Raw genomic sequence first — 16393 nt, forward strand, 5'->3', positions numbered from 1 at the left:
TGTATGCCAAACTAAGGCCAAACAAATCAGCAAGATTAAACATTATACACCACCACTGCACCAACCTTGCAACTGATAATCATTTACCCTACAAATTCAAAATCAGGGTAAAACAAAAAAAAACATCTCACTCAACAAAAAAACCTAATCTCATCACATTCTCCTCCAGAACCAGTCACTGCCTCACAGCACCACAGTCTCAGAGCCATACATCAGAGCCACAGGGTTTGGAAAGTCGCCATCATCCTTTTGTCTAATTAAATCTGTTTTATGACTAAAGAGCAAGAGCCCCAAGCAGAGAGCCATGGGAGAGGCTGCTCCCCACGATTAGCCTGTGAGCTGGATTACCAGACCTTCACAATGACAGCAGTCAGGAAATTATGCTCTTGACACACAGGCGTGCTGCATTAGGCCGGATCTGCAGAGCTTTATAAAGAATTGCCCCGTTCACTTTATTCACAGCCAGACATTCAGCATTTATGCATTTATGCAACACCTTAAGAAAAGGTCCCATTCACATTGGGCTCAAATTATCATTTAACATTGACTTTTTAAGAAATCTAAATATTTTATACTTTCATTAGAATTTGACACGTGTTTATTGGTATTCATATCCTACATACACATTTGGCACCGCCTACCGTGCATTATGGATAACTGCCAAGGAGAATTTAATCTTGTTCACTATCAGCGTTGAGGTACGGCAGGTGTATGGTTCAACAAATACACTGTAAATCAAACATCTATCAAACTGCTCTTACAAGGAAAGGCCTGTCACTCTTGCATTTCCACACTAATGGATCCTTGTACTAATTGCAATCATGTAATGTGATAATTTCATCAATTAATTTGAGTTTGTATCATTCGTACTAGTAAGAGACCAGTCACCAAGTAGTCCTGAAATTTACATTTGATGATAGCTAGACTGAAAGGATGTCCTTTGGGCTGTGGACTACACTGCTGTTTCCCTCAGCCTTTCATCAGTGCTTTTCTGCTGTTGATGCTGGAGCTGGTAAGTTTCTTATTGATTTCTTGGCAGATGCCTTTGGCACAAGCTGTAACTGGCTAATATACTTGGCTTTCAGCAGCCCCCACAGAGCAGAACTCCTCATAAATCAAGCCCTCTGATAATAGGGATTGTTGACCTACTAATCTGTAATAAGCAGAGTGCTTCATTCTAAAGACAAGGAAATACACCCACTGCTTTTTGCAATCTGTCGAATGGTGCATCAGCAAACTTCCCTTTGATGGCAAAGTGCAATAGGATGAAGATTGGGGTTGAAGAAGTAGTGAGAGGGCGTGGCATAAAGACACTAGGAGGTACATTGACAAAGCTTTGGTGAGGTCCTACTCCTTCTTTTGGGACAGGGAACATAGCTACGTGTAATACAATAATCTGTGTGGAAAGAAACAACTAACGGCAGTGGCAATAAATAAATATATCAATGTGAATAATAAATCAGCGCGATAAGACAATTTTAACAATGTTCTGACGCAACATCGAGTCCAAAGCACGTGCCTACTCAATTTTAGCACTGCTAGCCTCATTGTAACTTCTGACAGAGGCTGTAAAAAAAAGAACAAGGATGCAGCTGGTATGCTTGGTCTCTCCTCAGAGGGACTATTTTTAACACTGTCACTAGGTGCGCCTCCTTATCAAGGGGCCAACTGTCTGTGGTTGTCTGGCTTTCAGCAAAAAACATCTTGCACATAGACCTGGTGTGTGTAAAGAATATAAAAAACTTTGGGGAAACGACAAGACTTCAAAAGTGTTAAATTGCAGGTTTCAGAGTACTCTCTGCAGGCCTGTGTCAGAGATAATGCATTTTGTTATGAATCGGTGTGCAATGTCTGTCAATTGCTTTTAGCTTTGATTAGTAGGGACAATTCATCCAATGGATGTTCAAATAAACTCATATTTAAAGAGAAAATATAAGGTGAAGACTGCTTTTTACTGGAAGACTATAAACATGAAAATCTATTTAAAGCCAAAGATATAGCTATGTGTTAACATTTGAAAAAATGCTGAGGAACGATCATTCATACCGTCTCATCTGTCACACACAAAGCCTAAGCTGGCAAAGCACGACACACGTGTGTCCTACTTATCAGACAACAGTCACTCCCAGGCTTTTGATGGCATCAGCTGAGGCAGAGCAAGCAAAAGGAAAAATGGACAGACTTGCTGCTAGCACTCCATTTGCCTAAAGTGGCCTCCTCTCCTTTTGTACCTCACAAGTCCTTTTCATATTTTAAAAGGAGGCATTTCTGCCCTTCGACTAAAGAGCCATGCACAGTCATGTAAGGGAACTGCCAGGCACAGCCACTTTAGATAAAGCAGGTCATAGGACAGCAATAAGTATGGCAACTCATCCTATTCAGTTGCGTTAAGGCCAAACTCTTTCTGTTTTCCTTTGCTATTAAGAGGAATAAATCTATGTTGTACACGCAGCATTAATCATCCATGCTTGTCCCCTCCCCCATCCAACATCCACCCTAAGGCACTTCCTCCTCTCTGGTGTCCGTAAAAAACGTGAGAAGTGTCAATTACATAACAGGCACATCTCTGTCAGCATTATTTACCCATATTAATGTGCCATTTGGGCCGAGTGTGTCGTAATCTTACGCTGGGAAAACAAATTGAAGGCAGAATTATGGAAAAGAGAAAAAAATAAAGCACATTTACTCAAAAATGACGGAGAGGGATTTTGTTGTTTACTAAGAGACAACAGAATGCGAGAACATTGTCCTCATTCTCATAAAAATAACTGTCAGCCAGTAATACTTTGTCTTTCATGGAAAGCAGGAATTTCCTTTGGCCAGAAATTGAATAAAGCTTCACAATATTTCAATAAATCCATCTTTTACATACTGTATTTTTTTCACACTTTAACGTAGCCAACGTTTTTTCCCGTTTAATAGGACCTCACATTATGAAAGTATCAGCATCAGAGATGACCTTATTCAAAAGCCGCCAGTAGACTGAATAACATGACTGACAGGGCACATTACTGAATTGCACCCACATTTTAAGTAGTTGCAGCGCAGTCTTGTGTCCTTTGAATGAACTGAACAGTGAAGTACAGTAACTAAGAGAAGAACAATGGGCTCACCAAATCATTTACAAATTATTTCAGGCATTAACTGTTACTACTGCTGCCAGAAACTGACCGACCCTACAGGGAAATGTGAGCTGTTCAGAAAGGTAGTATTACTGCACCTTACATATAGGAGCCACAGCCATGCATTCAACTATGACCTGCATGCGTGGGTGTGTCGCAAAACAAGTACACACGTGCCACTGCCACCCACATAAAATAAAGAGGAAATTGTTGAATTACATGGAGCCACTGATCTGTGAGAGAGCAGATGGCCTGAAAGGAAATGTCTGCTGCCCTAATGTACTGCACAGTGTTGTGTTGGACTTAATCCGTTTCACCTCTGCTTATTGGCATATCACAGGGCTTTGCCATCTCAGATCTCTCACGGGGGATGGAGATTCCCTGGTTTGCTATGGCAGCAGGTCCCATCTCACTAATGCTGTTGCACAACCCTCAATCACTTTAATACATTTTCTGTGCGCCGGTCTGCTGAAGCACTCTTCTCATGAGTCGTTATGTAATAGCTCCGGCCACTCTGGTGGAGGGATAGCAGCCATCATGGATCTTGAGTTTAAGTATGTTTGAAATGATGTTTGAGGACCTCTCAAAGTAGCTCAATGACTTACATAGGGTACCTTAATTAACAGCACACAGACCACCGTTCAAAGTCACAGTCTGAAAACAAATTCAACCAACTTCTCCATATATATTTTCCCGGCTGCAGCACCCTCATCTATTGTTCCACCACGCTTGTAACGCCTGCTTTTTGTCAAGAAAATCAAATCAACATCATAAATTCAGCCTATTGTTCAACATTTTCAAAAGAAATAAAAGACTGCATGACAGCCAATCTCCGTGTTTTTTCATCCTTTGCACACAAAGTAGAAAGACTAAAAAGTACTAAAAAATCAATTTTATCGCTTGCAAACTCTCGCTCAAAATAAGATGTGCTTGACCTTGGAAGGCAAACAACAAGGAAGAACAAAGAAGCATATTAATTAATCGTACAAGAAGAAGGTGCTCTTCACTTAATAGAAACTATCAAATGAACAGTTTCATTCACTTGAATGAACATTGAACACACAATGAACATTCACTTCTAATGATCTCCCTTCTTGAATATCTCTGAATGTTTGCATCAAAACGTTTACCACGTATGCTTTCTTCCTTATATATTTGTTTACAAGCTCAAGTGAATGTGTTTGTCAAATATAATTGATGTATAATACAGTGCAAACTTTGCCATAAGCACTGAATGGTCCTCACAAAAAATCTGCATACTGTAATGGGAGTACTACCACTTCTGCAGAGCCCTAACTAGTGTTTTGCTGCTCCATATCAGACATGGTTACTGAAAAGTGAAAACTACATCAGAACTGCTGACTTCATTACAGTCTAGGAAAACACATAATGCTAAGCCATAATAATCCTTCTGTGATTGCAGGGTGTGAGTTGGAAATTATAAGGGGACAATTTTCAGGGTCAAACCTATAACACTCCTTAACATTTGTGTGAAAATGACATATGAAATTAAATTTATTGCACTTACCACTCCTGTATGAGGCATTGGATTAAATCCACAAAGATTGCAGACGGTGTTCTTGCATTCAGTGCAGGTGTTGTAATTGGGAGGATCCTTGGAGCCCACGTTGAGTTCGACCTTACAGAGTGGACAGGTGGACAGACTTGCTTTAGGAGCAACTTGGGTCACTTCTGTGGATTTTGGAGGCGCTGATGGAGCTTTCTCTGCTTTGGCCTGTGCTGGTGAAGCAGGCTTGGCCTGTTGAGGTGGCTCTGATTTCGGCGCAGAAGGTGGCTTAGTGTCTTTTGCAGGGGTAATCTTAGGAGAAACTGGAGGTGTAATTTTAGGAGAGACACTGGCTGTAGTAGACATCTTACGTGGAGTGGGTGGTGTAGTTTTAGGTTCATCTTGAACAGCTGAAGTTATCAAAGTGGATGCAGAGCTTAAGAAAGATGACCCAAAGCCAAACATCTTTCCAGTTACTGACTCAGCAGGCTTTGCAGCAGCAGGTTGTGTTTTAGGACCACCAAAGCCAAAGAAGCCTCCTGACTCCTGTTTAGCAGGCTGAGCTGGTGGTGGTGCAGATTTGGCAGCAGGGGTTGGAGATTTGGGGGGCTGTTGTGGTGGTTTCCCAGCTTCTTGTTTTGCGGGACCTGCCTTGACTTCTGGCTTTGTCGTCTGAGAAACCTGTACTTGCGGGGATTTTCCAACAGGTTGTTGCTGGCCAGTGACACCCTGGCCTTTTCCCTGTTCAGTGCCTGGAAGGACCTGTGTCTTTTGCACAGAACCTCGTCGAGGTGTTTCTGCCTTTTGGACTGCAGTTGGCAATAGAGCCTCAGCTTTGGGGGTTTCTTTTTTCTCTAGAGGTGCTTGAATGACTTCCTTTTTGACTGCTGTAGCTTCTGTAGACTTCTCCTTCTGGACTTGTACATCCTTTTGTTCAGGGATGGGAGGTGTAAATACCTTGCTTGGGGAGGGCTGTGGTTTCACTACAGGACGTGCAGTTGGCTCAGATGCTCCTAGCGCTCTCTGCATCTGGCAGTTCAGACAAAGCCATTCCTTTACCTGAAAAAAAAGTACAATCAAATGTCAAGATCATTGTTGAAAAACAGACATCAACACTGTTTTTATAGACAAACCCCAAGGACAAATTGTATTCAAATTTTGAGTGCAGAGGATATTTAGCCACTTCAGGCATTCCTTGTCTCGCATGTACTGTATTCATTCAAGGATCATTAATTTACAATCAGGCCTATTGTAATGATACAATCTGTTCATTCCTAATGCATGTGAGTCTGGAATTTATAGTTACTGATAAAATGAACAATATGAACCTGCTGTACTAATGTAGTAAACCAATGTACTGTATGTCAAAATGCAATTGAAATGTTCAACATCAGAAGTACTGATATTTAAACCTTGCAACTTATTGATCATGATACAATATTTACATGTCTTGTCAAATAATGAATTTGATCCATAAACAAAATTTGTAAAATGTTAACTTAATCAATCAATACAAGTATCCTTTGTTTGAAATAATTTAAAGAAAGGAAGTTCTAGCACAGGCAAAACATGTGGGTACAGTGATTTACCTCTGCCTCATTTGGCATTGGATTAAATCCACACTGGTTGCATACAGTTGTCTTGCATTCGGTGCAAGTGCTGTAGTTGGGAGGATCTTTGGAGCCCATGTTAAGGTCAATTTTACAGAGTGGACAGGTGGACACATCTGCTTTTGGAGCCCCTTGGGTGTCTGTTGTTGCTTTGGGGGGCTCCGATGGAGCCTTGTCCACTTTGGCTTGTACTGTTGAAGGAGTCTTTTCCTGCTGTGGTTTCTCTGGTTTCTTCTCCTCACTTTTTGGGGCGGCAGGTGGCTTGGTGTCCTTTGCAGGTAATGTTTTAGGGGAGGCTGGCGGTGTAATTTTAGGAGAGACATGGGCTGTAGTAGACATCTTACGTGGAGTGGGTGGTGTAGTTTTAGGTTCATCCTGAACAGCTGAGGTTATCAAAGTAGATGCGGAGCTTAAGAAAGATGACCCAAAGCCAAACATCTTTCCAGTCACTGACCCAGCAGACTGTGCTGCAGCAGGCTGTGTCTTGGGACCACCAAAACCAAAGAAGCCACCTGACTCCTGTTTTGCAGGCTGAGCTGGTGGAGGTACAGATTTGGCTGGAGAGGTACCAGCTTTTGGAGGTTGTTGTTGGGGTGGCTTTGCTGTCGCTGAACCTGGTGGAGGAGCAGACTTAGCGATAGAAGTTGCAGCTTTTGGAGGCTGTTGTGGGGTTGGCTTTGCTGCCTCTGGCTTTCCAGCCTCTGGACCTGGTGGAGGAGCAGACTTAGCGCTAGAAGTCACAGCTTTTGGAGGTTGTTGTTGGAGTGGCTTTCCTGTCTCTGGACCTTGTGGAGGAGCAGATTGAGCAATAGGAGTCACAGCTTTTGGAGGTTGTTGTTGGAGTGGCTTTCCTGTCTCTGGACCCGGTGGAGGAGCAGATTTAGCAATAGGAGTCACAGCTTCTGGAGGTTGTTGTTGGAGTGGCTTTCCTGTCTCTGGACCCGGTGGAGGAGCAGATTTAGCAATAGGAGTCACTGCTTCTGGAGGTTGTTGTTGGAGTGGCTTTCCTGTCTCTGGACCCGGTGGAGGAGCAGATTGAGCAGTAGAAGTTGCAACTTTTGGAGGCTCTTGTGGTGGCGTCTTGCCCGCTTCTCGGTCTGGTGGAGGAGCAGACTTAGCAATTGAAGTCACAGCTTTTGCAGGCTCTTGTAGGGGTGTCTTGCCAGCTTCTCGATCTGGTGGAGGAGCAGACTCAGCAACAGAAGTCACAGCTATTGGCTGATGCTGTTGCTGGGGTGTACCTGGTTGTCCTTTGGGTGTCTCTTCAGTAAGCTTTTGTGAAGGCGGTGAAACTTTTTCTTTGGTTGTAGCAACATTATCAAGCTCATTTTTGGATTGGACTTTAGAGATGTCTTCCTGAGAAGTTGACACTGGGGTCTCTTGCTTCTTTAGGGTGGAAGAGACCTCTTTACTTGGAGAAGGTTGTGGTTTTATCATGGGAAGGCCTGGGGGTTCAGAAGCTCCAAGTGCTCTCTGCATCTGGCAGTTGAGACAAAGCCATTCCTTCGCCTGAAAAACAAACACAAAACATGAGTAACATCCTTTTCATTTGGGAAAAATTAGCATTCAAAGCAGCTTTGATAGATCCAAATAAATGATTTTGTGTAATTGGAATTGAAGGCAGAGATTAGAGAAAACTAATCAACAAAAATGCTGAATAAGGAAATCAATTTTACAAAAAGTTAAGTATTTAATTACCTGTGTAACATTTGGCATAGGACTAAATCCACATTTGTTGCAGACACTGGTTTTGCATTCAGTGCAGGTGTTGTAGTTGGGAAGATCTTTGGATCCGATGTTAAGTTGTGCCTTACAGAGTGGACATGTAGACTGGGACACTTTGGGAGCAGCTTGGGAGGCTTCTGGTTTGGCAGGCTCTGGACCCATGGCAACTTTGGCCTGTCCTGACGGAGGAGCCTTGGCCTGCTGTGGTTGGTCTTGTATATTTTCTTGATGAGGTTTCTGAGCATGAGGTCTGGCCTCCTTTTCTGATGTCATCCTTGGGGAAGCTGGGGGACTGGGCTTTGGAGATGTTGACATCTTGTCGGAGACTTGTGCTGGGGCAGACATTTTGCGTGAACTTGGCGGTGTTGTGCGGGACTCCTGAACTGCGGATGTTATTAAGGTGGATGCCGAGCTGAAGAGGGATGAACCAAATCCAAACATCTTCCCGGTCACCGCTTCAGTTGATATTGAGGCAGCACGCTGAGATTTAGGACTTCCAAAGATGGGGAAACCTCCTGATTCTTGCTTTGGTGCCGGAGGAACAGATTTGGCCATTGATGTTTCAACAGGTTTCGATTCTTTGTTTAGGGCTTGCTGGGGCTTTACTTCATCAGTGGATGTGACTGGTTGATCACCTGGCTTCTGAACTTTTACATCTTTCCCCTCTTTTTCTAATAATTTTTTAGTTGCAGGGGAACTCGGTGGAGTGATATCCTTATTCTTCTGGACAGCAGTTTCAGGAAGTTGAGCAGGCAGTGGTTTATTTAGGTCTTTAACTGCAGCTGTTGTCTCTTTAGCGGGAGGTGCAGTGGAGGCTGGGACCTCCTTGGTCAGTGCTGGACTGGTTTTCTCCTCTTTTGTCGGGGCTGAAACAGCACCTGGGATTGATGCTTGGGTAATATGCATTTGAAGTGGTTGTTTAGTTTCTTCTTTCTTTTGTGGTGCACCTGCTGTTGTGCTGTCCTTCTGATTTTTGTCTGGCACTTCTGCTTTTTGTGTAGAGATAATGTCTTTCTTTTGACTGACAGGTGTAGACACTTTGTTGGGTAATGCCTGGGGTTTCATCATTGGAGGCTCTGCTGTTTCAGATGCTTTGAGAGCTCTTTGCATCTGACAAGTCAGACACAACCACTCCTTCATCTGTGGGGAAACCATATTATTTTGAGTAAGTTTGCCTGTAAAACATTAATTGCATTTGTATGGTAGCATTATAATATAGCACAAATAAGTCTGTTATACATTAAAATATTTTGTTTTAGATACACCACATCGTCAATTTTTAGATTGGCAATATACTATTTGAGTTCATAATAACCCATCATTAATACACACATCTTGAGTGAATCTCACTTACCTCTGAGACATTTGGCATGGGGTTAAATCCACACTGGTTACAGACGGTGTTCTTGCATTCGGTGCAGGTGTTGTAGTTAGGAAGGTCCTTCGTTCCCATGTTGAGTTCAACCTTACAGAGTGGACAGGTAGACTGGCCTGATTTGACATCGGCTTGGGAGGGTGCTGCAACCTTTGGAGGCTGTGATGGAGGTTTGTCCACTTTGGCCTGTACCAATGGAGGTGTCTTAGTCCGCTGGGGTTGTTCTGGCTTTTTCTCTTGGTCTTTCTTCTGAGCAGCAGGGGATTTGACATCTTTTGCTGGAGACATCTTCGGAGAAACTGGTGGAGTGGTCTTGGGCTGGTCCTGTACAGCTGTAGTTATCAAAGTGGATGCAGAGCTGAACATTGAAGAACCAAAGCCAAACATTTTCCCAGTCATTGACTCTGCAGGCTTTGCAGCATTGGGTTGAGTTTTACCACCACCAAAACCAAATAAGCCTCCTGACTCTTGCTGCGTCGCTGCAGTAGCATTGCTCTGCTTACGTTCAGCTTGCCTTGTCTGGTCAGGTGTTTTGTTCGGACTTGACATTTTCTGAGGCTCCTGTGGCTTTTTTTGTGGAACTGGGCTGGGCTGTTTCTGACCATCTGGCTTGTTAGCAGCCTCGATTGTAGCTGGCTGTGCTGCTGTAGACAGTTTCCTCTGAGGTGAGTGTGGTGCCGATAACTCTTTCTTTTCAGGCTCAGCTGTGCTGATGATGTCTTTCTTTTGGGGTTTTGCAGGTGTCTGAGAGTTGACAGAAGTGACTCCTGAGGGCTGTGTTGCTCCAAGAGCCCGCTGCATCTGGCAGGTGAGACACAACCACTCCTTCACCTAAAAAGGAGAAGAAAAAAAAGTTCCATTACAAAATGTGAGGTAAGATGTTTATATGATCTACATTTTGTATATGTATGTGAGGCAGTGAGGATTTTTTGTTATATTTCAGTAGCTTTTATTCATCTAGTAACAGAAACTAATTGGATATTTCAATGTTTAATATTTCCAGAAAATAATGAACAAAGGCATGCATAATTTAAACACAATAAAGAGCTACTAAGAGACCCTTTTAAAAATGTAAATGTGGTGAAACTCTTTGAAGCATACCAGCTGCAAAATGTAGAATTCAAATTTTATCAAATATTTATTTATTTTCTCTAGTCTTACCGCTGTTTCATTTGGCATAGGGTTGAATCCACACTGGTTACAGACAGTGTTTTTGCATTCAGTGCAGGTGTTGTAGTTGGGGGAATCCTTGGAACCCATGTTTAGTTCGACCTTACAGAGTGGACAAGCAGATTGGTTTGGTTTGACAGTGGCTTGGGAAGATGTTGCAGCCTTTGGAGGCTCTGATGGAGCTTTGGCCACTTTGGCCTGTACCACTGGAGGTGTCTTGGTCTGCTGGGATGGCTCTGTTTTCTTCTGCTGTTCCACCTTCTGAGCAGCAGGGGACTCGATCTCTCTTGCAGGAGACATCTTGGGAGAAACTGGTGGAGTTGTTTTGGGCTGGTCCTGAACAGCTGAGGTAATCAAAGTAGATGCAGAACTGAAGATGGAAGAACCAAAGCCAAACATCTTTCCAGTCACGGCAGGCTTTGCGGCATCAGGTTGAGATTTAGGACCACCAAAGCCAAAGAAGCCTCCTGACTCTTGCTGTGGAGCAGCAGTGGGAACATTCTGCTTAGATCCAGGTTGGCTTGCCTGATCTGGTGGCTTCTTTAGACCTGTATTCTGTCCTTCCTGTGGTGTTTTACGATCAGGTGCTGGGCTGACCTGTTTCAATGGTGCTGTAGCAGCTTCAGGTTTGCCTGACTGCACAGATGGTGTAGACTGTTTTCTCTGTGGTGACGGTGGTTCTGCGGTCTCCTTCTTTTGCACAGCAGGACCTTGACTGTCTTTCTTTTGAGGTGTAGTTGGTTTAGCAGAATCCTTCAACTGAACTGCAGCAGGTGAAGGAACTTTACTGGGTGATGTTTGGGACTTCATTGTGGGAGGACCTGGGGGATCAGATGCTCCAACTGCTCTTTTCACCTGACAGTTCAGACATAGCCACTCTTTCACCTAAAATACAGTAGACACTTGGTTATGTTTTGCTTTGGAATTGGGAATTGAAGTAATTCACAACAACCTGGGTATAAGAAGAAACATATCAACTCTTCAAAACTGCACTACAGGTCAATGAGGTTATTATAAAAGGGTTACAGATCACAAATTGTAGAACAAATGTTATTTTAAATGTGCAGAATGGGAAAATACTGAAAATTCATGCAGTATACTGTATGACAAAAAAAAAATGCCACAGAGGATGTATTTGTATTCTTCACTTACCTCTCCCATAGGCATTGGGTTAAATCCACATTGGGTACAGACAGTTGTCTTGCACTCAGTGCAGGTACTGTAGTTCGGAGGGTCCTTAGAGCCAATGTTAAGCTCAACTTTACACAGTGGACAGGTGGCCTCGCCTGCCTTATGGGATACTGTTGCTGCCTTTGTTGGCTGTGTTGGAGCTTTCTCCTCTTTGCGCTGGGGGGACTCCTCTGGTTTCTTCTGCTCTGGCTTCTGAGCAAGAATTTTGGGCTCTCTTGCTGGCGACATTTTGGGAGAAACTGAGGGTGTCGTTTTTGGAGAAATCTTGGGAACAGCAGACATCTTGGGAGAGACTTGTGCAGGTGCAGACATCTTACGAGACCCTGGCGGGGTAGTCCGTGATTCTTCCTGGACAGCAGATGATATCAAGGTGGATGCTGAGCTGAAAATGGAGGAACCAAAGCCGAACATCTTTCCAGTCACGGACTCTGTTGTTTTTGAAGCATCAGGCCTTGTTTTAGGACTACTCGACCCATCTGGGATGACCTTAACATCTTTTAGTTCGGGTTTACTTGCCTGGTCAGCTGGTTTCTGAGAACCTGATGCCCCCTTGATATCTAGAGGAGTTTTCTGACCAGGAGTTGGGCTTGCCTGTGTGTTGCTTTGTGGTACTTTAGCCCCCTTAGTTGCCTGTGTCACTGCTGTGGGCTGCTGTGTCTTCTGAGGAGAGCCTGGTGTGGAGCTCCCCTTCTTTTGAAGTGTATCAGCCACTGGAGTCTCCTTCTTTAGAGGTTCATCAGATTTTGGTAATTCCTTCTTTAGAGTTTCCACTTGATATGGGGCTGTTAGTTTTTGTAGTACAGCAGATGGAGAAATTTTGTTAGCTGCATTGGGAGGTTTCATGGGAGGTGCTGTGAGTTCAGATGCACTAAGCGCTCTCTGCATCTGACAGTTCAGGCATAACCACTCTTTTACCTGCAACAAGAAAATATGTCAAATTAAAACATTTGGAAACATGCAAGCATGGAATCACTTCACTATGTCAAAACATCCCTATTGGATTATGGTTTTTCATATGTTACATTTAATCTCCATTATTATGTATTGCATAATTTCAAAGCTTTTTTTTGTAATTTAGGAGTTTTGTAATATTTGCTTTTATTACCTCTGACACGTTTGGCATTGGGTTAAATCCACATTGGTTACAGACAGTGGTCTTGCATTCAGTGCACTTGTTGTAGTTGGGGGGTTCCTTGGAGCCAATGTTGAGTTCCACCTTACAGAGTGGACAGGTAGATTGGCCTGCTTTAGGAACAGCTGGGGAAGCAGCTGCAATCTTAGAAGGCTCTGATGGAGCTTTTTCTACTTTGGCTTGGAGTGATGGAGAGGTCTTGGGCTGTTGGACTTGCTCTAGTTTCTTCTCTGACTCTTTTTTCTGAATTAAAGGTGATTTGGTTGCCTTTGCAGCAGGCATCTTGGGAGAAACTGGTGGTGTAGTTTTGGACTCATCTGGAACAGCTGAGTTTATTAAAGTGGATGCAGAACTGAAGATAGAGGAACCAAAGCCAAACATTTTTCCACCCAGTGATTCAGCAGGCTTTGCAGAATCAGGTTGAGGTTTGGGACCACCAAATCCAAAGAACCCTCCGGATTCCTCTTGTGTAGTTGAGGTAGTATTACTCTGCTTATGACCAGTTTGACTTGTCTGGTCTGGTGGTTTCTGAGGAACTGTCTTCCGGCTCTCCTGAGGTGTTTTCTGACCAGGAGCTGGGCTGGCCTGTTTCTGACTTTCTGGTCCTTTCACTACTTCAGCCTTTGCTGGCTGCTCTGCTGGTGTTGACGGTTGCCTTTGAGGGGAGCCTGGAGCAGAGGTCCCCTTTACTTTAGATTCAGCTGTTGTTGGAAAGTCTTTCTTTTGAGGTTTATCGATAGGGGGAGTTTCCTTATTTAGGGCATTGGCAGGTGCAGGGACTTTATTTGGTGAGGCCTGAGGTTTCATCATGGGAGTTCCTGGAGGCTCAGATGCTCCCAGTGCTCTCTGCATCTGGCAGTTTAGACACAACCACTCCTTCACCTATATTAGAGCAAACAGTTAGTCAAATAGATCAGTGCTGTTATAAACAGAATGTATTCTACTTTATAATAAGACATGAACTACATCAAAAATGAGAGATCTCATGCAAGGATTATTGCTCAAGTATCTTTTCTGTGATCTGTAGTATTCCAATTATCTTACCTCCTTAACATTTGGCATGGGGTTAAATCCACATTGGTTACAGACAGTGTTTTTGCACACTGTGCAGGTGTTGTAGTTGGGAGGATCTTTAGAGCCCACATTGAGTTCCAGTTTACAGAGAGGACAGGCAGACTGGCCTGCTTTGGAAGTGACTGGGAGCTTTGGCGGCTCTGATGGAGGTTTGTCCACTTTCGGTTGTGCTAATGGAGGGCCCTTGGTCTGGTGGGGTTGTTCTGGTTTCTTCTCCTGTTCTGGTCTCTTGGCAGTGGGGGATTTGGAGTCCTTTGCAGCAGGCATTTTAGGAGAAACTGGCGGTGTGGTTTTGGCCTCATCTTGGACGGATGAGGAAATCAAAGTGGATGCAGAACTGAAGATGGAGGAACCAAAACCAAACATCTTCCCAGTCACTGACTCTGTAGGCTTCGCAACATCGGGTTGAGTTTTACCACCCCCAAAACCAAAGAAGCCTCCTGACTCTTGCTGCATCGCTGCAGTGGCATTACTCTGCTTACGTTCAGTTTGCCTTGTCTGGTCTGGTTGTTTCTGAGGACCTGTCTTCCGGCTCTCCTGAGGTGTTTTCTGACCAGGAGCTGGACTGGCCTGTTTAGAACTGTCTGGTCCTTTAGCAGCTTCAGCCTTGGCTGGTTGTGCTGCTGGCATAGATACTTTTCTCTGGGGAGAGCCCGGTGCAGAAGTCTTTTGTAGGGCAGGCTGTGTTGGAGTTTTATTTAATGAAGAGCTGACCGAAGATGTGTCTTTTTGAGGTTCAATGCCAGCAGCAGCCCGTTTCACCTGGCAGTTCAGACAAAGCCACTCATTTCCCTGAGAAAAAAAAAAAACAGAACAAAAAAACAAATTATTCATGTGCTTGGTTTAATAGTTACAAAACACGATGAAAGTAAAACAAAAGTAATACGTTTAGTATTTTCCTAAAGTAATACAAAACACATTCTCACACACATACAAAGATTGATGTAATACTGTGAGCAGACTCTGTAGATGGCTACAGCAATTTAGTTGAAGACAGGACTGGGTTGATCCAAAAATTGGGAATGATGAGGCACACAATGCCTCTTACATAATCTTAAGAGGTATGATGTAAGAAACACGCCACCCAGCTCCTTCCTTATTTATACTTTTGTTAACAGTCACCTCATTATAAAACTGTATATCAGACTATTGTATTTAACTGTGCCAGGCAGGTGCCTGGAGCCTCGTAGACATTTTACATAGCTGCTGATTTGGAATCTGCATACTGTCGCTTCATTCCTCTACTCTCATGCATACAAACTGGACACCCAATCTGCCCTGCACTCCCTCTTTCCTATAAGAGTAGTGCTGCCATTTTTTTCTCTCCAAGTCAGTTCATGGAATACTCACTGCTCGATAACCCAGATGAAATTCATATACATATTTTTAAGGACTTGAAGAATCAATCATCACCAAAGCGTTTGTAAGGAAGCCAGTAATAATCACAATGTCAACTCATGCACTGAGTGACATGCAAGAAAACTTTCCATCTTAAAAGTTGCTGGTAGCTGCAAATAGCCTTTGAGCTTGACCTCTGCCTGCACTGTAGTCTTGCATAGCCAGGCCTATCTGCACAGCACTGTGTCAGCTGCACACATTGTCATTCTTGTACAGTGGGTAACAATGCTCTGGCTTGTTTGGTTTTCTTTAAGCCAATCACAATCGTCTTGGGCGTCTTGGCCCAGGATGCAGCAATGGTGCCCTGTCAATTTTTTCCCCCTAAAATCGCTAAATCCTCACAAAACAAAAGGTAACAACTGCTAGCTTGTTCTTGTTCATACCAATAGCGACCAGGTTAGCATTGTGTGTAGCCTGGCATTGACAGCACATACGTTGCTTGCTCTGAAGCTATTTCTGTTGTTTCCCCGAGCGACAGGAATTTTGAAAATGGTATCACACAGATAGAGGAGGGGGGAGGTGAATGCTGCCTGAGGCTTATCCCCACAGTCTACATCAGGTGAGTCAGACTACCTGCACTGCAACTTTTCCTCAGAATGGATGTTTATAATGTGGCTTCTTTTTCTCTGCACAGTAATAAATAAAATCAGTCAAAACACAAACTACTTGTGTTCTTTCACCAATATTGTTTGATACCATTGTGATTACAACCTACTGCATACATGGCCTAATGCTACTTAGCTAGATGTTTGGCTGACTGAGGCATAATTTCTCAACATGATGAAACTATTGAATGAAGTCAGCTTAAAATGTGATCATGTGGTCCGTTACAGTCACAACTAATTTATGTAAACAGTGGCTACACACACAACTTAACAATGGGCATGCATGCATGTATGCACATCATCGGTGTGCTTTAGTACTTAAACAAATAGCACTAAACCTCTGCTGCTACCCATCCACATCCCCTAGACCTGCCTGCCAGGCTACTGAGTGCAAAATTCTAGTTAAAATGTGTTTAAAGTTTAATTTAATCAACTAATTATATCATCATGAAGGTGCAAAAGTAACCTTTTAAAAACATGAGCT

At 43.4% G+C, this 16393-nt stretch overlaps 1 protein-coding gene across 7 annotated transcripts in view; it reads right to left on the reverse strand.

Annotated features, from left to right (window-relative positions):
* pclob (piccolo presynaptic cytomatrix protein b) overlaps positions 1–16393 on the reverse strand; it is a 61891-nt gene that overhangs the window by 37952 nt on the left and 7546 nt on the right. For all 7 annotated transcript variants that reach the window (XM_084364352.1, XM_084364353.1, XM_084364357.1 and 4 more), the window contains exons 4-11: positions 13877–14698; positions 12806–13714; positions 11662–12615; positions 10501–11394; positions 9319–10170; positions 7938–9104; positions 6219–7748; positions 4651–5688 (exon numbers count right to left, since the gene is read on the reverse strand). In XM_084364352.1, the coding sequence (XP_084220478.1) occupies positions 4651–5688; positions 6219–7748; positions 7938–9104; positions 9319–10170; positions 10501–11394; positions 11662–12615; positions 12806–13714; positions 13877–14698 (8166 nt within the window). The remainder of the gene's footprint in view (positions 1–4650; positions 5689–6218; positions 7749–7937; positions 9105–9318; positions 10171–10500; positions 11395–11661; positions 12616–12805; positions 13715–13876; positions 14699–16393) is intronic.

Source organism: Pagrus pagrus (assembly GCF_965226575.1).
Source record: "Pagrus pagrus genome assembly, chromosome: 10".
In the NCBI taxonomy this organism is placed as follows: Eukaryota; Metazoa; Chordata; class Actinopteri; order Spariformes; family Sparidae; genus Pagrus; species Pagrus pagrus.